The sequence below is a fragment of the Simochromis diagramma genome, unplaced genomic scaffold, assembly GCF_900408965.1.
Source record: "Simochromis diagramma unplaced genomic scaffold, fSimDia1.1 OVJJ01000707.1, whole genome shotgun sequence".
NCBI classification, from domain to species: domain Eukaryota; kingdom Metazoa; phylum Chordata; class Actinopteri; order Cichliformes; family Cichlidae; genus Simochromis; species Simochromis diagramma.
The window spans coordinates 186,333-207,762 of NW_024387108.1; the positions used below are offsets into that span (position 1 = coordinate 186,333).

General features: G+C 40.6%; 2 protein-coding genes and 1 pseudogene across 4 annotated transcripts in view; 2 read left to right on the plus strand and 1 right to left on the minus strand.

Moving 5' to 3' along the window:
- The window catches only part of LOC120743193 (GTPase IMAP family member 7-like), a 22,117-nt gene extending 17,984 nt beyond the window's left edge, over positions 1-4,133 (plus strand). The window contains exons 1-2 of one of the 2 annotated variants that reach the window (XM_040046771.1): positions 2,628-2,702; positions 2,837-4,132. In XM_040046771.1, the coding sequence (XP_039902705.1) occupies positions 2,684-2,702; positions 2,837-3,534 (717 nt within the window). In that variant the 5' untranslated portion in view covers positions 2,628-2,683 and the 3' untranslated portion in view covers positions 3,535-4,132. Of the gene's footprint in view, positions 1-2,627; positions 2,703-2,836 lie in introns of those variants that run through there. The other variant, XM_040046772.1, reaches the window with a different exon arrangement.
- On the minus strand, positions 825-21,219 carry LOC120743196 (GTPase IMAP family member 7-like). Of its 2 annotated transcripts, XM_040046777.1 has the most exons (6): positions 21,115-21,161; positions 20,846-20,901; positions 2,496-2,658; positions 2,137-2,224; positions 1,862-1,917; positions 825-1,672 (listed from the first exon to the last, which is right to left on the minus strand). In XM_040046777.1, exons 4-6 carry the CDS (start codon positions 2,199-2,201, stop codon positions 1,095-1,097), a joined length of 699 nt encoding a protein of 232 aa, XP_039902711.1. In that variant the 5' UTR covers positions 2,202-2,224; positions 2,496-2,658; positions 20,846-20,901; positions 21,115-21,161; the 3' UTR covers positions 825-1,094. The 2 variants fall into 2 exon arrangements, with proteins under 2 accessions (XP_039902711.1, XP_039902710.1); XM_040046776.1 differs by lacking the exons at positions 825-1,672; positions 1,862-1,917; positions 2,137-2,224; positions 2,496-2,658 and adding an exon at positions 19,480-20,598 and having other exon boundaries at positions 21,115-21,219.
- On the plus strand, positions 12,105-15,630 carry LOC120743200 (annotated as a pseudogene).
- Positions 21,220-21,430: the final 211 nt, after the last annotated feature.

Consider the following 21,430-nt stretch of genomic DNA (forward strand, 5'->3'; position numbering starts at 1 on the left):
GAGGTTGTGCTGAGAAGCTGGAAAAGCAGGATTGCTGGGTGACAGTAGGAGGGGGCGTTTTTCCCCACTCTGCGACACACCGAGTGGGGAATTTGAGGTCACAAAAATTAATATTGAATAGGTGTGTAACTTTGCCAAAACAATGTTGGAGTTTTCTCTGGTTCCTCCCCAATCAGACCAGGAGTGACATGTTTTGCTAAATGTTCTCATCTCTCTTCTTCTTAAATATCTGGCTGTCTGAGTGGTGTCCCAAAAAGACTTTAAAGATAGTTGGGACACTTTCTGTTAGGAGAGAATGCATCCATTACACTTTAGATGGACCAGCTGTCATTACAAGAAATTTGTTCAATTTCATTACAACTCTCCAAACATGACTATCCAGACATGAGAACTGTTTGGACTGAATGTACACATGTACTTTTGTTTTACTGTAATTGCTTTGGAAAACACTAACACGATTAAAAAGGCGGTTAAGGTTAGGCATAAGGTTGTGGTTGATTGGGATTAAGGTTAGGATTAGGGCTGTAATACAGGGCTGGAACATGTGTTACCACTGGGAGCGTCAATCTATTGGATTCCATCCACAACCTGCCATGTCTCATACTGAAAGCGGGAACGCGGAAGGTTACCTTTTGCGTTACTGAGGAAGGCCTCGGGACTTATCAAATCATCAGTATATTAGACTGTAACTGTAACAGCCAATCAGAGTTTTTGCATCCAGGTCTGTGATTGGTTGGTTTTGTGGTGCACTTATAACGGTACAAGAGTTGAGCATACATCGGAATGAGAACGGGCTCAAATAAAATTCAATTGGATTGAATCCTGGACCAAAGAACAATGAGACACTTTGTTTCTTAGTTTATTGAAGTAGTTTGTTCCAGTTTACAAAGGTTAATAAGCTTTCAGTACCTCATTTAACAGAAGTTCATAATAAACCATAAAAGATCATTTATCTTGTCTCGTCTGTCTGTTAATTCTTATCTAGTCTATTAAAGAAAAAAAACTGTACTGCATCATCTACCTCTTCATGATACTCACTCACTCAATGGTCTATCTTTACGTAAAAGAAAAAAACAATTTCTGAGCACTCATAGCTATAAGTTCTTCTGTATTGTATTTAACACCTTCATTAGTTTTTCAACCTGATCAGGACCTGATTTGTTGTTCTCAAAGAGAACACACCTGTTTCCACACTTTTCAACCATTTTCTTCAGATCAGGTTGGCAAGAATGAAGAAAATCCTCCAAGCCCATTCCTGCCTGCTGCAAGTCGTTTCCTCGGGTGAACAGGATGATTGTTCGTCCTCTAACTTCCCTCCCAAAAGCTTTTTCTAACTTTTCCATGATGTCTCTCTCATCATCTGTAAATCTGCTCACATGCATCACAAGTACAAACACACATGGTCCTGACTCCCAGAGTTGTTTGCACCTTTTCACATGTTTGCCCCTAACTGATGGAGCAATGTCATCATCAAACATATCTGGGGTATCAATCACATTTACGTCTACACCACTGATCTCAGTTTGTACATTCTGGCAATTTGTGGTGACGGCCGTTGAACTGGGTCTAGAAACAAAGTGTTTCTGTCCAAGGATGGTGTTCCCACTGGCACTCTTTCCAGTCCCAGCCATTCCCAAAAGAACAAGGTTCACTGTGGTGCCAGTGTGTCGTCCTGCATAAATGTATACCAATAATAATGTAAGTGAAAGTGAAAAAAGAATGTGGTTAAAATGAGTGAATCTTTGCTGCTGTGTTTTTCATTAAGTGCTCTTTGCTTCAACCATCATGAGAAAAATGCTGATGGACTGAATAACCTGTTAGTATGTTCTTTATATAGTACTTAAAAGAGATCGTGGTTTACCTGTCTTTGCCTCGTCAGTGTGCGGTCTTGTTATACATTGTAATCCACGGTCCCAACTACAAGTTAGTAATAGAAGAAATACGAATTAATCAATAAGCTGCTTGTTGTTCCATTAAAAATTATTACTATAATAGTTTGCAAACATTTCAGAGTTTTTTCTATTAACTACATTTATAAAATATTTCATAGCATACATGTACCCATGTAAAGACATTACGTTCACAACTTGATTTACATGCTAAAGCTAAATCAAAAGTGCTCAACTTCAGCTTTACCTCAGTGCCGCCGGTTGTCTGTCTTTAGTGTCGTTGCTTCTGAATATGCTGAAAAAGCTTCCCATGATGCAGGATTTGAACGAAAAACCTGTGGGTTCAAATGTCAGTGCCAGCACAACTCTGAACTCTTCCTTTTTGTTTAAGTATCCTTATTTAACAACTTAGTATGTCTCAGTTGTTTACAGATGATTCACATAAATCTTAAATCTAAAGTTAACAAAGGTCTATTAAGAAATGTATCATGACAGATGTAAAAATAGCCTTTCTCTGATACTCTTTAAGAAATCAGAGCCCTTTTTTCTCATTACTTAGATTTTTTTTATTGCTACAAAGCAAATACATGTAGAAGCACAACTTACATTAAGTGGAAGTTGTTCAGTCTGTTGAAGCATAACTCTGTGTGACACTGTCTAAAGCCTGCAGACTGCTGTTCTCTGACTGTATAATACTGCAGGAGGCGTGTCATCTGTTGAGCTATAAAAAGCAACTTGTGGCAGAGCAGTTTTAGCATTCATCTCTCACCTGTGCAGTGACAACAGTGAAAAAAATGGCTTTAATTCCAGCAGGTAAGACTTATTATTAATCATTGTTTTTTAAATTATTTTCCTAAAGTGTGAAAACTTCTCAGTTTCACTTTGGTTCTTGTAAAACTCCTGTATATAGCCTATGGGTTAAATCGAGTTAGTCATTTTTGTTTCAGGTCCTGATTTGAGGATTGTGATGATTGGAAAAACTGGTGTGGGCAAGAGTGCTGTTGGGAACACCATCCTGGGATGTGAGCGTTTCAGATCTTGTCCTTTATCTGCATCAGTGACTGAGTTCTGTCAAAAAGCTTGGACACAGTGGGGGAAAAGAATAGTTAGTGTTGTAGACACACCAGGGATCCTGGACACTTCAAAATCAGACGAGTTCATCAAAAGAGAAATTGTGAAATGTGTTGAAATCTCCTGTCCCGGTCCTCACGTGTTCCTGTTGGTCATCCAAATCGGCCGATTCACAAGAGAAGAGAAAAACTCAGTGGAAGCCCTGCAGGAGCTGTTTGGCCCCGAGGCAAACAAGTACATGATTGTGCTCTTCACCCGTGGTGGTGATCTTGGAGGCATATCCATACAGCAGTATGTACGTGACGCTGAGCCAGGGCTTAAACGCATCATCCAAAGCTGTGGAAACAGGTACCACGTCTTTGACAACACTAGCAGCGACAGAAGGCAGGTGGTGGAGTTGGTCAAGAAGATCGACAAAATGATGGAAGTAAATAGAAACACACACTACACAGACGCCATGTTTAAAGAGGTGGAGGAAGCACGCAAAAAGGGAGTAACACTGCAGCAGTATAGGTTCACTGAGTCGTTGTGTAAACGTATCAAACTTTTTCGCATCATTCTGGGGAAAGATTAAAGTGTTGTTATTCTACTGTAATTATTCTATTCTGAATAGGACAGCTTTAGTTTAACCTACATGAAATATACAGTTTGTTCATGATCATACACAGAGTGTAGATAGCTGTGTAGGATCAATATACGTTGATTTCCCGTAAAGAAATAACACAATAAAATATTATTGATTATGTGAGTTTATCTTTTGATGTTAAAGAAGAAAGTATTTATAAGTGAAATAATGATCATGTAAGCTGTCTATCAAAGCATTTATTTTCTCTCTTGCATCTATTCTGATTTGTATATGTGAATGAAATTATGGTGGTTATGTCTGAGTTTAATTGTACACTAATTTAATCTATTGAACAATTTAGGGGACAACGGTTAAATTTAGTCAAGTACATATTTTATATAACTGGGAACTGTGGATAGTTTTGTCTTTTAAAGAATGATGACTTCGGTTTATAAGGAGTTTTTATGTTGGGTCTGTTCTGCTCTGGCTGTTTGTATTAAAACATATTGTGAAAATTGCTCATTGTTTGACAATTATTCGTGTAAAGCTTCTAGCCTAATAAAAACTAATAATCACACCACGTTCACCAGTTATTTGTGATTCTAAGATGACAATGTCAGAACCAAACGTTCAAGCACTTCATTCATTATTATTTTTGCCTGTTTGAATGAGAGAAAACCAGATGACATGTATCAACAGGTTTCTAGGTATCCATCTATAAAGATTATTGGTTCTCACTTATTATGATTTAACTGTTTTGATATTAATCATAGTGACTTACAATTATATATATTACCTTTTTCTTTTACTGTTCTACTGACATATTTAGTTAATTTCCTTTAAATTATTTTGACTATTTAGTTGGTTTGCTTTATTACTTCAGGTTTGACTTCAGATTTCCACGTCTGTCCTTACAAGAGTGGGAAAACATGTTCATATTAAAAGAACATGTAAATAATATTTAAACACTTCTGTTGTGAAACAGCAGACTCAAACACTTAAATACTGAACCATGTTTTGCAGAAAGACAGATGCATCAGGTGAACAACAACAGTTTTAATACCTTTAATACGTTCAACCATCTTTAATATTTCTGGTTATCAGCACAAGCAGGTTAAAATATTCTCTATGGAAACAGGTATTACCGGTATTTCAACATCACGATACAACTTCCGGTCATGACAGCAGAGGTGTTCCCTCTGAGAATCCTGGCTCTGCGAAGACATTCCTTTGTTCTTTTAAGAGTTTAAGAGTTGGATGCACAAGGTTACATTCATTTAGGATTATTTCTAATCTGCACAGGGTCAAAGTGTGAGGGTTCCCCAGTCCTCCCTAGGGATGGGTATCGTTTAGGTTTTATCCGATACCGGTGCCAAATCGGTACTTTTGAAACGGTGCCGGTGCTCAAACGGTGCTCAAACCGGTGCTTAAAGAATGGAGAACACAAACTTTGTCCAAAAACCTCTCATGTTCAGCTGGTTTTTTTGTAAAAAGATAACAATGTTAGCCTTTTCTGCAGCTATGGGGCATATATGGTATCACTCTTGGCTGGAAGCAGTGCTTAAACAATGGAAAAAACACAAACTTTATCCAAAAACCTCTCATGTTCAGCTGTTTCCCACTTTTTCTTTGGTCATTTTAGCCTTTTTGGCCAGGGTGAAGGGAGTATCTGCCATCAAACAAGAAGACAGCCGCATGTAGCTATGATGATGTTTGCTAGTTCACCTTACATGCATTAATGTAATAACGTGGTTAGCCTACTCAACGTAAATTACACACGAACAACATTAAGCTACTCACACAGAGAAGAACGGCTGCTGCTGCCATCATCATCCTCATCATTTCTGCTACACTGGCAGGGCTAGGGGCCAGGACTCTCCTCTTCGGGTTTTTGGGGGATGTTGCTAACTCCGGGTCAGATAACAGGCACCACACCCGCAGTAGATGTGCTCGGTGTGAGGTCTCGCAGCAAGCTATCAAATACAGCGCATTTCTTGGCTTTTTAAAAAAAACGCTATGCGTCGCCAGGTGTTTCATCAGATTCGAGGTGTTACTTCCTTTGAAAGTATCACAGTATCAGCTTAAAGCACTTGTTGCAGGCTGCTGAGTTTGCATATTTTGCTGTGAAGTACAGCCAGACTTTTGACCGCTTCGCCTTGGGCATTTTTAATCAGTAGCTCTGCTCTAAAAGAACGTACGTACCTGGACCCGCCTACTATCCTCGGAAACGTAAAATGATTGGCTAGAAGTGTATCACAGCTCAGGGAATAAAAGCACTGAAATAAAGCACCGAAATGTGCGCTGCTTTTCGGTCTGGTTACTACCGTTTATGTCAGAACCGGTGCCATCATGGCACCGGACACCGGTACCCATCCCTAGTCCTCCCTGTGTGCTGTCAGCGCCTCTCTCCCTCGCTCTGTCATTCTTTGGTTGTTTTGATGTCTACTTCATAGGCAGGGCTAATTCCAGCTCCCTACAAATCACTCCCTTGAGTGATCGCTACCACTTCTTGGCCGTCACTCCTCACTGGATCGTCGACCTACCTCGTTAGTTAAGCCCCAGCCCCTCGGGTATTTACTGCTTACCATGTTTCCCCTGTGTGATGGTGTTCTCCGGAGTTCCATCCTAGGTGTTTGGTGAAAGTGTGTCCACAGGTTTATATTGTGATGTGGATGTGTGGACCTCCCCGTTTGTTTCCTAATCAGGCCCCCTCCTGTTAGGTGTACATTCCCCTAAGTCTTTGGTGTTAGGAAATTTAAATAAACCTGTTGAACTTTTGGAAAAGTCCCGCTTCCGAATCTTGCTAGCTTGCATTGGATGTGACAGAACAACCCAGCCACACATCAAGGACTCAGGCTCTGACCCTGTACGCCTCTCCACCCAGGAGGCGCAGCTCAGCAGGCATGAACAATTATTCTGCCTCTTCTCTGGCAAACAGGACTCCATGGTTCTAAAAATTGCAGATATGCTCAAGCAATCTCTAACTCCATCTAATGCCAACATTTCACCTCAACAGCTACCAGCAGAACCCTGACCATCCTGCACTGAGAGAAGACTGTGCCAACTCCTGATGAGTTAGAGAAAAGTACAGGTTTTGTCACTCAGTGCTCACTAGTTTTTCAACAACAACCCTGGACGTATAAAACAGATGGTTCCAAAATAGCCATTTTGTTCAGTTGCTCCAGGGCCAGACGCTAAAGTGGGTCAATGCTTTTTTGAGATCAAACTTTGAGGTCAATGAACAGGTTCGATGGTGCTGCTCAGTCGTCAATGTTCGATGACTGAGCAGATGAAAAACAGTCTTTAAAATCTGGAGAGCTGGAAATAATAGGCTCAGAAATGATAACAGTCTGGGATTGAGACTCCACAGAAACCTTAACAGTCTCTGTGCACAAAGTCTCATGAGTCTTTGGGGGCAGCTTACTAAACTCAGCAGTCCAGCAAACTCAGGAGGTGCCAAAACATAATATTCTCTCCCGGAGTTAGCTGACTGGACAGCATGAGCAACAGTCTCAGCATTTGAACAGGAAAAGTGCTCTCGTGATTCACCACTGTGTGCTGCTCTGTAATCTTGGGAACGGGCTGTGAAGAGGAGTGGCGGCGGCGAGGGTGCTGTTTGCTCCTGGATGAAGGAATTGGAAATGGTGGAGAAATGGAGACCTGCTTCTCATCTCAGCAAATTGCTGAATCTGGGGGTTGATTTTCACCATTGCTTCCAACGCTCTCAGTCCCTCAGACATAACCTGCAAGCTATCAGACTGAGGGATGCCATCCAGCAATTTAACCAACCTCTCCATCTCAGCCTCAAACTCCAAAGCGGAGCAGTCTGCGGGGTCCATCTTCTGGTCGTGACCTTCTGTTATGTGTTACGTGCAGGCAGGAACCAAAGTGCAGACACTCGGAGGCAAAACGTGAACTCAAAAGATCTTTATTGCTGAACATAAAATAACTAAGTGAAAATATCAATAAACTAAACAGGCAGGCTGACAAACGGAACACACAGTGTGGGATGAGAGCAAACATGAGGGTAGATCACAGCACAGACAAAGGAAAACACAGGGCTTAAATACACAGAGGGAGCAATCAGGTAATAGGAGACAGGAGGGAAACATGTGGAACCAGGGCTAACAAGACAAGGGAAGCAAAACCAGTTACATTAACATGAGACACAGAATTTCAAAGTAAAACAGGAAACATAACACAGAGACGTGGACTTGACAAGGGGATAGAGCTGACAGTGGAGATGGAATAACCAGAGAACAAAGAGACCGAAACCAGAAGACAGAATTCTAAGAAACCCAAAGACTAGAAAGGGTAAATAATGGCAAAATCAAACTTCGATAATAATGTAAACTCACTTGCATCTTACATAGGTGCGCTTATTCTTTGCTACGGTACTTTACTGTTCCAATGAAACAAGAAGATCTCTTTTTAAAGTACATTTTTGTCCATCTTGTGATCTCATTTGCCATATTCTCTTAATACCTTAGAGCTATTTCAAGGGGGAAGAATGTTAGATACAATTTTTAAATCAGGTTGTGATCTTAAAGTCAATCTCACAGCACTGATTTTAGAGCAATGTGCACCAGTTGTAATGTCAGTTAGAATTCCAAACTGTCCTTTCTCCAGTATTGGTTATGCTGAAATGTAAGTTGTTCTTTTGTGTGGTTGCACACTGCCCATGACAGCGTCGCTTAGTAAACTGTACAGCAGAAGTTTCAATTCACTTTTATCTATACATCACCAAATTACAACAACAGCCAGCTGGTAGTGAGACTGTTAGTCACACACGGTGGACAGAAAGTAATTTTTGAATTTAGAAAAAATAAAATGACTTAATTAACATTTATGGTTTTATTTATTATTACACCTTTTTTCCAGTCTTCTTACAACTATGACAAAGTGTGTATGGACTGTATGGGGGACCGTATCTTAACTATTAAGCTCACCATTTTAACATGATGTGTACATTACTTCGATAATATAAGCATGACAAGGAGTTTATGACTTATCTTATATAACACCTGTTTTTCTTTTCTCAAAAAAAAAAAAAGACAGAAAACTTCACAATATGTTCTTTTCGTTATATATGTTATATTTTTCTAAATAATGTTGAGGCAATTGGATTGCTCAAATGAAAATATTTGATCTCTTATGTGTTTTTGTCATGTTGTTCAAAATTCAGATGATGACAGAACAGGAAGCCACAAAGCAACCATATTTTTCTCAAGTTTAACTCAACTTAATATTATTTGTATGGCCGTATTGCAACAACAATCTGCTACTTAATGTTTCTATATGTATTGTGCATTTCATAGGAATTATTGTTTCATGATTTGGTTTACTCTGCATTTGGTTCAGATGATGTGAGTTAAAGTTGTAGACATCCAGAAAAACTCTACTATGGTCAGGTGACTATAAAGGAAGTTGTCCCGGTTCTGGGTCTTTGAGACCCAGTATTTTGAGTTCTTGTAAGTTTAGATTATGGTTTATGTTCTAAGTCCTTGGTTGTATTGTTTTAATTATTGTCATTTCCCTAGGTTTCAGTTATGGTTGTCGAGGGTTTAGTTCTTATGTTTTGTGAGATGGCTTCCCTGTGTTCCCTGCTGTGTTCCCTGCTGTGTTCCCTGTGCCTTTCTGTCCCATGTTTCAGGACCCTATGTTTTGTCTTCCCAGTCTGTTAAGTTTACATGTCTTGAGTTCAGTCAATGTGTTTCCTGTTTGACTTCGAAGAGGTCCTGTGTTCCTGTTGTGACCAGGAGATATTTTATTTTGTATTCTTATGATCACAGTTATAATTAGAAGTATCAATCATTAATCATTTACCATTGTTGAATTAGTTGATAGAATAATCTTTGAATCACATCTATGTTACTCTGAGCAAATATTAATGCACACAGATGATTAAAGTTGTTGCACTACATTGCAATCACACCAGTCCAGTTGGATTCGGGCCTGTCTGCGTTCAGTTCTGCACGTACTTGTATAACACATGCACGTTTACATACACACTTAGTAATAATAGGAGGGTCGTCTGAGGACAGTTTTTCTGATAGATACACTTTCACAAAATGCACAATGTAATACACACTTGTTTTTCTTTTAAGAGTAGCAGTTCATGTCTATATTAGGACAATGCTTTGAAGGGGAGGGTAATTGTTATCATTTCCAGTAAAGATATAACTGTGATGTCATAATGGTAATATAAGGAGACGGGACGCTCCATTCGACGAAGGATTGTATTGCAAATTGTCTTCCCACACTGATTGCGCAAAGGTGTGTAATAAAGATCACTATTTTTGACACCTCCATCGGACTGAGACTTGCTTTCTTCTCTGACCCAAACCGAACCTACTTTAACACTGTGTTTAGTTTTACACTCCCCTTGTGATGTCGTTATGTTCATGTGTGTCAGCTCATGTGTTCCCACTTCCCTCATTATCCTGCTGTGTGTATTTAGTCCGTGTGTTTTCAGTCATTCCTTGTCAGGTTGTCTGCTCCACGTCGTGTCTTCAGGTATCTGTGTCAGTTCGCCATGTTTAAGGTTTGGTTCACCCAGTTTAGGTTATTGTTCAGCTTCGCCCTTGCCCTTTGTTTGTATTTATTTTGCCAGCCTTAATAAACTGCTCGTTTTCTGTTAATCCACGTCACGTTTCACATTCTGTTTTTGGTCTGCATTCGAGTCCTCTTTCACATCACGTACAGTCTGCCTCAGCCAGGCTGTGACAGGAGTAACCTGGGACAACAGCTTTCACTTTTCATTAGAAAAGCATTTCTTTGTTTTTGTTGGACATAATAAGCCTGTCACTAAACAACTTATTCAGATCGGCTCTGCTATTTTAACAGTTGACCCAACCCTGCTCTCCTATCACCATATGAGAAAATTATCTCGTGAGTCATCTTAGAGATAAACAAACATGCTGGCATGAGACTGAAACAAATATAACAGAAAGTTGGACAGTGATGTGATCATTCTAATGTTTGGACAGAAGACGTTATCTCGTGAGAGTCAAACAACCAACTCAATGTGTGCATTTGATCTCAGTCAGGTCGGCTCTTATCTTTCTACAGCTGACCCAACCCTGGTCTCCTATCACCAACATCTCGTCTCATGTTGCCATGAGACTGAAAGAAATATCACAAAAGGTTGGATAGTGTTGTGAAAATACCTGTAAGACCTGTGGGTTACACCCAAAATGTTTTCATTCACTCGTGTTAATGAGCTAACAATGAACCACAATTACTGAGGAAGGGCTGCTGTCAAGAAATATTTCTGTCAGTCAAATGTTCGGTCAAACCAATGTTGTTATGGAGAAAAGCACAAAGTTCTGTGTGAATGTTTTAATCAGCAAAACTAATTGTTTGATTTCAGCTGATGCGCATGTGTTGCTGCCACTGTTTCACTTCAGAGTTGGCTGTGGAAGTTTTATTTAATTTTTTTTAACTTAGAATATGTTTCACCTTTTCTTGTGAGCAGAATCTCTGATTCAGTGAAGGGACTTTACTAACATATCAGTTAGATGTTTCCCCTATTTTGAAAGATAACAAAACTATAACTAATATTTAATTATTTAGTACTTTAATCAGACTACCCCTGTCGCGGTCCCTATTGTCTTTGTTTTCTTCTGTTAAGTGTACTCTCATTTTGTTTCCAGTTCAGTTTCCAGCCCTCCTAGTTTTGATTTTTGATTTATGCGTGCAAAGCTGTGGACTTTGAGTTAAAGTTCTGTCTCCACGAGTTTGCATATTGGGTCCTTTTCCCTGCCTGCCTGCACACAGCCATGAGAACCTTAGGGGAACCATCTATGAAACCTCTGAAGTTCGTGGATGACATGACCACCACTGGTCTGCTCTTTAAATCTCACCCACTCCTGTGAGGAGAATCTCTCAGTCAATGAAGGGACTTCATTTTAATGTGATGTCTCCAAAATAATAACACATTTATAACAATTATTTATTATTTTAATCCAAATACGCAATAAGTCGTTCAAGTGTCAAAGTTACTGAGTCTAGAACACAGAAAAACTAAGTAGATTTTTTTCATCGCCTAATATATTTATTTATTTAGCATATAACCCTTTTAAAAACATGCTTTAGTTCACCTTTTAATCAAAAATTCTGTAATCAACACATAAACATCATCTGTGCAAAGACTTATGTTTCTAAAGTCAAACAGTCAAATTCCAGCACATTTAATAAATAAATATTCAGGCATTGTCCAGCCATGTACAATTTCAGCACGCTGGGCACCATATATGAGTTGCATTTTTTAGGTGTTAAACAGCAGAAATTATTTAATTTCATTAACATGTCTAAAAAAGCTTGTTTTTTGAATATAAGAATTAGCCACAGCTGGCCCTTTCTGCCCTGCGCACAGAGCCTTTAAATGGCCTCTGGAGCTTTAAACTCTGAGGGGCTGTAACTTTGGCTACGATTTGCATGATTGACACCTCTTTTTAATCATTTGAGCCAATAGAATCACAGTTTATAAGGCTGCGGAAACAAGCAGTCGGCTGAGACTGAAGAAGTCACTTAGATGAGTGATGAAACATTTCTCCCACTGAAAACACTACGTCCAGATGAACAGCCCCCAAGGACGTCGACCTAGAGGCAGACCAAAGCGGAGATGGATGGACCGAATCAAGGACGACATGAAGAAGATCGAAGCCGATCTGACCGACGCCCTTGACCGACCCAAGTGGAGACGACTTTGCAGAAAAGCGGACCCTGCAACCGAGCGGGAAAAACGCTAGGAGGAAGAAGAAGATGAACAGAATCAACTTTTTGGAGCTACACTATATTGTTCTTTCCTTTTGATTTTTTTTTTTTTATATTTAAAGACTTTTTGCCGATTTTTGGCTTCTGTTTTTGTTGGTTTGGGAGCAGATACAGGGGTTAGGGCTAACAGCAGCTGCTGTGCTGTTAGAAAAACTCAGGAAGAATCTCATTTTAAGTCCTCTTAGTACAAGTCAAGTAAAGCAAAACATCTTTTACATTATAACTCACTCCTTGTACTTTAGTGTTCACTTTTATTATTCAGTACTGTGTGGTAATACATAGAAAACTTCGCTTCAACCATTAAGTACACTTCAGAAAAAAACAATCAGGAGCATTAATCCAGTTTCATTTAGAGACCACACTAACATTTTACTTTGGAAGTAAACCATCTTGAAGTTGATGGACCTCTTATAATATAAAACTACATGAATTATGTATAAAGCCAGATATAATATGTTACCAGGACATGTACAGGGGATGTTTTTGATAGAGAGGGAAAGTTAAAGCTGAAGACTGTTAATGCACAAACAATAGTTAAACATTTTATCTTATTTGTGGAGTAAAACTTTTGAACAGTTTTACAGTGAACCTACATAAATGTTCAGGAATTATTCAGTATAAAAAACATTTTTGAAACTCCTTTTTGAAGCATATGTTAATGACTTCCAGGATTCCACGGGACCAGCTCCACTCGCTCCTCACAGCGAATTCCTTCCTCGCACACACATCCAAGCCAAACAACCAACACTCTAAAAACTAAAACTGATTTTTACACCTAAAAATATTGAGTAGATTGGAAACCAGTCAAATCTGTTCAATATACTTCATCAATTGAATAACTAAAGCTTAAACATATAAAGTTGAAATAGTAGTTGTTACACAAACATGAAAAAATTGAGTAAATAACACTGACATGCTTGGTCATTGTAACTGAAATATAGATGGTCAGTTAATCCAAAATCATTTTCCATTTACGTAATATGACCATCACCAGTAGGCCACCGAGACTGTTGGTGCTGGGGCTGGAACCGGCAACCTGATTACAAGACGAACTGCCAACTCTTAAGCCACGATCGCCCCCTAACATTCAATTATGAATGTTATTGTATTTCACTGGTAGTCTAAGTCTAAAAAAACAAACAAACTAATATGTAGTTGTGTGTTTCATTATACATGTGTGTAAAATGACCACATGTTATACACTTTTCCAAATGAAAATTTAATTTTCATAAACATGGCAATAACTCAAAATAAACAAGCACTAAAAAGACAAGAGCCTTTTCCCTTTTAGCTCAAACCTTACATACTTGAAGGATAAATGGCAAACCAGGAGAGCAAACACAAAAGCTCAGAGTATTTAAAAAACAAAATGAACAAAACAGTGAAAAAGGCTCAATAAATAATATTGATTTGAATAATTAATGATTTTAGTACAAGATACTGATGAGTATAGATACATATTTCTCAAATATTTTGATTCAATCTTAAACAAAAATATTAAGTACACGCAAAGAAGGTATTCTGTGAACCACATACTGAATTTTCTGTCTGAGATAAATGTAAATACATACCTTAATTTAACAAAAACACATACGTTAACATTTTAGACATTCATTTCAACTTCTCACACTCAAATAATTACTAAAAGGATATTCATAGATTTTATCAGGCTCATCTAACTTATATTTATAGTGATATTTACTAAGCCTCTGAATTATTTTTTTAGAGTGAATACACACGCTCAGGGGTCCAAGGATCAGGATATAAAACTGGTCCGGGGAATCTATACACAGAAACGAATGTTACTTCAAGGCAAAGGCGGGAGCTCAACATGAGGTTCGCCCAGGCAGTGTGACAGGAGAAAGAGTGAGCAAGAGAGAGAAACCAATATGAGAACCAATATAACATATGAGATCACATGTACACCTGACTTTGACATATTCTGTGATGACATACAGGAACTATTTTGTAAGAATTCCCACACGTGTGCTTGTTGGTGGTAGAAGATGGATTTTCACCAGAAAATGTGGGAAAGCAAATAGAAGATTTGAGCAAGAAAACTGGAAAACCAAGAGAAGAGTTCACAGTCGTGCTGCCACTGACACATGAACCCTCAGATTACTGTTTCAAGTCCTGCACCATCCAGCAGCTTTTCAGTGAACTGGACAAACTGGCTAAACACAGACGACCTGAGTCAACAGATAACAGGTAAAACTGAAAGTAGAGACTGACTGATTGTCAGAGTTAACTTCATGGAAACCAGATTTAAAGAACCTTCTTTTTAACAGTTTACAATGTTACTCTGGAATATTTTGGAAATGTATTTTATAAGGAGAATCTGACTTGTTTACTCAATTCTAGCAGCGGCCATGGATTACAAACTATGTCAAACATGCCAAAGACAGGTAAACCCCATCTTACACAGTATCAATATCTTACTAATATATTAAAAGGTGAAGTGTTCAGTGAAGGTGGATTGTTTAACTGAAGTAGTAAGTTTTATATGACCTTTAATTCAGGTGGCAGTCATGGCAAAGATTCCTTCACTGACCCCAAGAAGTGTTTAAAAAGTAAGACCAGTGCTTTGCTGATGTGTTTGAACTTACAGAAAGCAAAATATTGCAAGAAAATTCTACTGATGCTAGCCAAGTTACTGTGATTAAATGCAGCTTCACATTTATTTATTTATTGTATAGCATAACAACTGATTACTATCAAATCATTATTGCCATACATCAATACAGGAAACACACTGGTACCACAGTAAACCTTGTTCTACTGGGAATGGCTGGAACTGGAAAGAGTGCCAGTGGAAACACCATCCTCGGAAAGAAGAGCTTCATGTCTAAACCCAGTTCAAAGCCGGTCACCACAGAATTCTAGGTGGCAGAAACTGAGATGAATGACTTACATGTACGTGTGATTGATAGCCCAGACATATTTGATGATGACATTGAAGCATCAGTCACAGACAAAAATGTAAAAAAGTGTAAACAGCTCTGTGAGTCAGAACCCTGTGTGTATGTACTCGTGATGCATGTGAGCAGATTTACAGATTGTGAGAGAGACATCATGGAAAAGTTAGAAAAAGCTTTTGGGAGAGAAGTTAAAGAAAAATCCTGTTCACACGGGGAGACGAACTGCAGCAGGCAAAAATGATCTTGAAGGATTTCCTGCATTCCTGCCAACCTGGTCTGAGGGAAATAGTTGAAAAGTGTGGAAACAGGTGTGTTCTCTTTGAGAACAGCAGGTCAAGTTCACAGGAAGTGGAAAAGCTGATTGACACAGTGATCGGGCTGTTAGAATAACAGGCAATATAACCTCAGGTGTCACATAAGAAGTCTGTGGTCCCCACATGCTTCAAAAGATCCACCATCATCCCTGTGCCCAAGAACAGCAAACCCTCATCCCTGAACGATTACCGGCCAGTTGCACTGACCTCGGTAGTAATGAAGGTGTTTGAGAGGCTGCTGAAGAACATCATCTCCTCCTCCATCCCAGACACCACAGATCCGCTGCAGTTCGCCTACAGATCCAACAGATCCACAGAGGATGCCATCGCCCACGTCCTACACACCACTCTCAGCCACGTGGACAAGAAACAGGGTAACTATGTGCGAATGCTGTTTGTTGATTACAGTTCAGCGTTTAACACAATAGTGCCCTGCAGACTGTTCACAAAGCTGAGGGATCTGGGACTTAACAGCCGTCTGTGTGCATGGGTGTTGGACTTCCTCACTGGCAGAACTCAGGTGGTGAGGGTGGGCAGGTGCTTCTCCAACAGCATCACCATCAACACAGGAGCACCTCAGGGATGTGTCCTCTCGCCACTGCTCTACTCCCTCTACACTTCAGACTGTGTGGCCACCCATGGCTCCAACACCATTGTGAAGTTTGCTGATGACACAGTGGTGTTGGGTGCCATCTCCAACAACGATGAAGCAGCCTACATGGATGAAGTGAAGAATCTGGCATCGTGGTGCCAGGACAACCACCTCCAGCTGAACGTCAGCAAGACCAAGGAGCTGGTGGTGGACTTCAGAAGGGGTCAGCACAGAGACTACAAGCCCATCATCATCAATGGAGCTCCAGTGGAGAGGGTGCAGTCCTTCAAGTATCTTGGTGTCCACATCTCCTCAGACCTGACATGGGCTGCCCACATTCAGGTCCAGACCAAAAAGGCTAGGCAGCGCCTGTATCACCTACGACAACTGAGGAAGTTCAGGGTCTCTCCAAAGATCCTCAGGATTTTCTATACAGGCGCTGTGGAGAGCATCCTCACACAGAACAGGACATCGTGGTTTGGGAACAGCTGTGTGAAGGACCAAAAAGCTCTCCAGAGAGTGATCCGTACAGCAGAACGCTGCTGCAGGATTGCTCTCCCCCCGCTTCAGGGACACCTACACCAGGAGATGCCGGACTAGAGCAGCGCAGATACTGAAGGACCCGTCCCATCCCGGCAACAAACTGTTCCAACTTCTGCAATCTGGTAGAAGGTTCCGCATCTTCCGGGCAAGGACAGAGAGACTCAAGAGGAGCTTCTATCCCCAAGCCATCCGTGCCCTAAACACACACACCCGCCCTCTCACATCATCTATAATTGACTGAGACAGGACTCTCTTCCAGACACTCTAAACCAAGGCACAATGTACATTTCAATTCCTTTAATTTTAAATATGTTTATATTGTCTATCCTGTAAAATAGTCAGATGTCTATTCATATTAATATACAGAATTCACCTGCTTGCTGCTACTACTGCACATTCACCCAGTGTATATACTATGTCTGTGTGTATATATATATATATATATATATATATATATATATAAAAAATGTTCTTCCCCTACACCCCCCCCCAATTTTTGCACATGTCAAGGAGCGTGTCAGGCTACATTTCACTGTGTGTTATACTTGTATAACTATGCATGTGACAAATAAAGAACCTTGAACCTTGAAGACCAATAAAGCAGATGTTTTCTGTAACAATGCAAATGGGTTAGAATATAAAATGATATTTAAAGCCTCCAACTGGTAGACAATACAGGTTCTCTAAATACTGGTTAAAATGTGTTCATTTTAAATTGTTTTACTGAATTGGTCAAATTAAAAAAAACTTTCTCGCTTTGTGAGGATCTGTAAAATGTAACAAATTAACAAATTCATACAAAAAATGGGAAAATTAATGTTGAATGCCTCTTGATGCATGCTCAATCATCCAGATAAGGAAATCTGAAAAAGTTGATTCTGTTCATCTGGACGTAGCGTTTTCAGTGGGAGAAATATTTCGTCACTCATCCAAGTGTCTTCTTCAGTGTCAGCTGACTGCTTCTTTCCCCAACCTTATAAACAGTACGTGCACCCCGTTCACGTTGGTGTAAGCTTTATCCAGGCAGTTCTCTCCTCTGGTTGGGAAGTTCACGTGCTGATGGAATTTGGGGAGAACTGTCTTAAAATTCTCATGGTTGAAGTCGCTAGTATTAAATCCAGTTCTTTGTATTCTTCACGGCAAAGAAAGACACGGCTCAAAGTGGTCAAAGCTCAAGAAATGATCTTTAATTTTACATATTCTGGAATATGGAGACTGAGCAGGCACACAGACATGCCAGCCAAAGTCTGAAGCAAAAACAGGAATCTTAGTTATTTATATACTTCATCTAGACGTCACACACACTTTAAGTTTCGATCAAACACCCTACTTAGTTTCACTTTCTGCTCCTGTGCTCTGCAAAAGCATGCAGTTTCCCGTCAGTACGCTTAGCTCAAACTCAAAGCTGGCCCTCTCTTATACATAAACAATATAATCAGCAAATATGTTAAGCCCTGTGTTTCTCTGTGTCCGTGTCGCGATCTACTCTCATCTTGCTGTGTGTCCTGTCTGTTTGCCAGTCTGTGTAAGTTTATTTTTGTATTTTCGACCGCATTGCCGATGCAGTGGATGCCATCATTCGGCATAACCCTCGGCTTTCTCAGTTTGCTAAGGACACTAAGTCGGAGAACACCATAACTGCCTGGAGAGAACAAGTCAGGGCTGGTGAGCTTGCTCTCTCACTCACTAAATCTCCCCCATCGCTGCTTCAGCCAGACACACACTCCCCACCTGCCTCTACGCTGCCACGGACTTTCTCTCCCCCCACGCGCCAGCCAGGACCTGGTTCACCTGTCTGTTCGCCTGCCTTTTTCCTGGCAGCCATGTGGTCGGACGTTGAGGAGGTCTCCGTTTCTCCACCAGTTACAGTTCCCTCGTCCAGAAGGAAACGACGCCACCGTCACTCCTCTCCTCAATCATCTGTTCTGCAACCTGGTCCTGCTGGAGGGACCGAGGGGCCCGTCCAGCCGTCTGTTCCCGCTGGAGGGTCCGAGGGACCGCTTCAGCCGTCTGTTCCCGCTGGAGGGTCCGAGGGGCCCGTCCAGCCCCCTGCTCCCGCTGGAGGGTCCGAGGGGCCCGTCCAGCAACCTGCCTCACCTGCAGCGCCACCACCTGCGGCTCCCACGCCGTCGCCTGCAGCGCCACCACCTGCGGCTCCCACGCCGTCGCCTGCAGCGCCACCACCTGCGGCTCCCACGCCGTCGCCTGCAGCGCCACCCTCGTCTGGTCCAGCCTCCAAGTCTTCGCCCTCGTCTGGTCCGGCCTCCAAGTCTTCGCCCTCATCTGGTCCAGCCTCCGAGTCTTCGGCTTCTGAGTCGCCTGGTCCAGCTTCAGCTACAGCGGCAGCCTCTGCTTCAGCCTCCGTGTCTTCGCCTTCAGCGTCGCCTGGTCCTGCCTCACTCCGTCTAGCTTCGTCTGCGCCTGAGGTCTCCATGCCGTCTGGTCCTGCACATCCGGTCCGGCCTGCTCGTCCTGGGTGGGTTTCTGTGTACTTTGCCTAGTTGGGGCCCATTTAGTTCCCAGATTTTACCAATATAACACAGAGATGGGCTTATAAAACAGGGCCATTATGGAACCCGCGGACAATCCCACTTTAAACCCACTTTTTAGCCTATGTGGTACCCACATGGTACCCACAAAAAACTTGAGAGGTGGGGCCCAGGTTGGTTTCTGTGTACTTTGCCCAGTTGGGGCCCATTTAGTTCCCAGATTTTACCAATATTTAGCAAAAAAGTTTGGGAACCACTGCCTTACAATATAAATAAAACTGAATTGGATTGAATCCTGGAAAAGAACAACGGGACACGAAAATCTTAGCTTTATTGAATTTGTTTTTCCAGTTTACAAAGGTTAACAAGCTTTCATTGCCTCATTTGACAAAACTCCATAGAAAACCATAAAAGGTCATTCTTCTCTTCTTGTCTGTATGGTAATTCATATGATTCAGTAAAAGGACTAGATGTTACAATCCCTGACAATGCATTGCTTTAAATGGAGAAAATATTGGGGGATGGCTGTTATGAGGAAAAGCAGCTCAGAAACTTTACCAGCAGCACATCGTTGTGTGCCTCAACTTTCCTTCTTTTACCCAAGCTAATCTGCCATTTTCCCTTGGTCAAGGGGGGTTTAGGGATTAGAGATCTGATCCAAATTATCATACTAACATTTGGGACACATTGTCAGTAGTGTACCTTTGATTCATTGGGTGTTTCGGCCATTCTCACTAGCCACCCTCATCCAAGGAGCCCCCCCCCCCCGATGTACCTCTTCAAGATACGGACTAACTCAATGCTCTATCTTTACATAAAAGTAAAAAAAAAAACTTTTCCAAACACTTTAAGTTATAAGTTCTTCTGGTCTTTGAGTATTGTGTTTACCAAATTCATTAGTTTTTCAACCTGATCAGGACCTGATTTGTTGTTCTCAAAGAGAACACACCTGTTGCCACACTTTTCAACCATTTTCTTCAGATCAGGTTGGCAAGAATGAAGAAAATCCTCCAAGCCCATTCCTGCCTGCTGCAAGTCGTTTCCTCGGGTGAACAGGATGATTGTTCGTCCTCTAACTTCCCTCCCAAAAGCTTTTTCTAACTTTTCCATTATGTCTCTCTCATCATCTGTAAATCTGCTCACATGCATCACAAGTACAAACACACATGGTCCTGACTCACAGAGTTGTTTGCACCTTTGCACATGTTTGCCCCTAACTGATGGAGCAATGTCATCATCAAACATATCTGGGGTATCAATCACATTTACGTCTACACCACTGATCTCAGTTTGTGTAGCCTGGCAATTTGTGGTGACTGGCTTTGAACTGGGTGTAGAAATGAAGTGTTTCTTTCCAAGGATGGTGTTCCCACTGGCACTCTTTCCAGTCCCAGCCATTCCCAAAAGAACAAGGTTCACTGTGGTGCCAGTGTGTCGTCCTGCATAAATGTATACCAATAATAATGTAAGTGAAAAAACGTATTATGCTACATTAAAAAAAGTAATCAATGTAATCTTGTACAGTACTATTAAAATACAAAAGAATGCGGTTATCATTAGTGAATCTTTATTGCAGTGTTTTTCATTAAGTGCTCTTTGTTTGAGAAATCATCTAAACAATGCTGATTGACTGAATAACCCACTAATATGTGCTTTATATAGTACTTAAAAGTGATTGTGGTTTACCTGTCTTTGCCTCATTAGTGTGCGGTCTTGTTATACATTGTGATCCACGGTCCCAACTACAAGTTAGATATAGAAGAAATACAACTTCATCAGGAAGCTGGTTGTTGTTTCATTAAAAATTATTACTATAATAGTATGCAAACATTTCAGAGTATCTCTATAAGCTACATTTATAAACTATTTCATAGCATATATGTACCCCATGTAAAGAAACTACGCTCACAATTTAATTTATATGCTAAATCAAAAGTGCTCAACTTTAGCTTTACCTCAGTGCCACCGGTTGTCTGTCTTTAGTGTCGTTGCTTCTGACTATGCTGAAAAAGCTTCCCATGATGCAGGATTTGAAATGAAAAACCTGTGGGTTTAAATGACAATGCCAGCTCAGTTGTATTCAGATGATTCACATAAATCTTAAATCTATTGTTAACAAAGAGATTTATCATCACAAATGTTAAAATAACTTGTCTGAAATCAGAAAAATCAGAATCATTTTCTCTAAATACTGATTTTAAATTGTTTTTTTATTGCTACAAAGCAAATACATGTACAAGCACAACTTACATTAAGTGGAAGCTGTTCAGT

What these genes read in the sequence shown, in the direction of transcription:
- LOC120743196 (XM_040046776.1), bottom strand. Translation starts at nt 21,179, where the DNA reads ATGGGAAGCTTTTTCAGCATAGTCAGAAGCAACGACACTAAAGACAGA. An exon ending in AGACAACCGGTGGCACTGAG is followed by an intron (nt 20,902 to 21,114) that starts GTAAAGCTAAAG and finishes TCTAACTTGTAG; the next exon opens with TTGGGACCGTGGATCACAAT. An exon ending in CACTAATGAGGCAAAGACAG is followed by an intron (nt 20,599 to 20,845) that starts GTAAACCACAAT and finishes ACATTTATGCAG; the next exon opens with GACGACACACTGGCACCACA.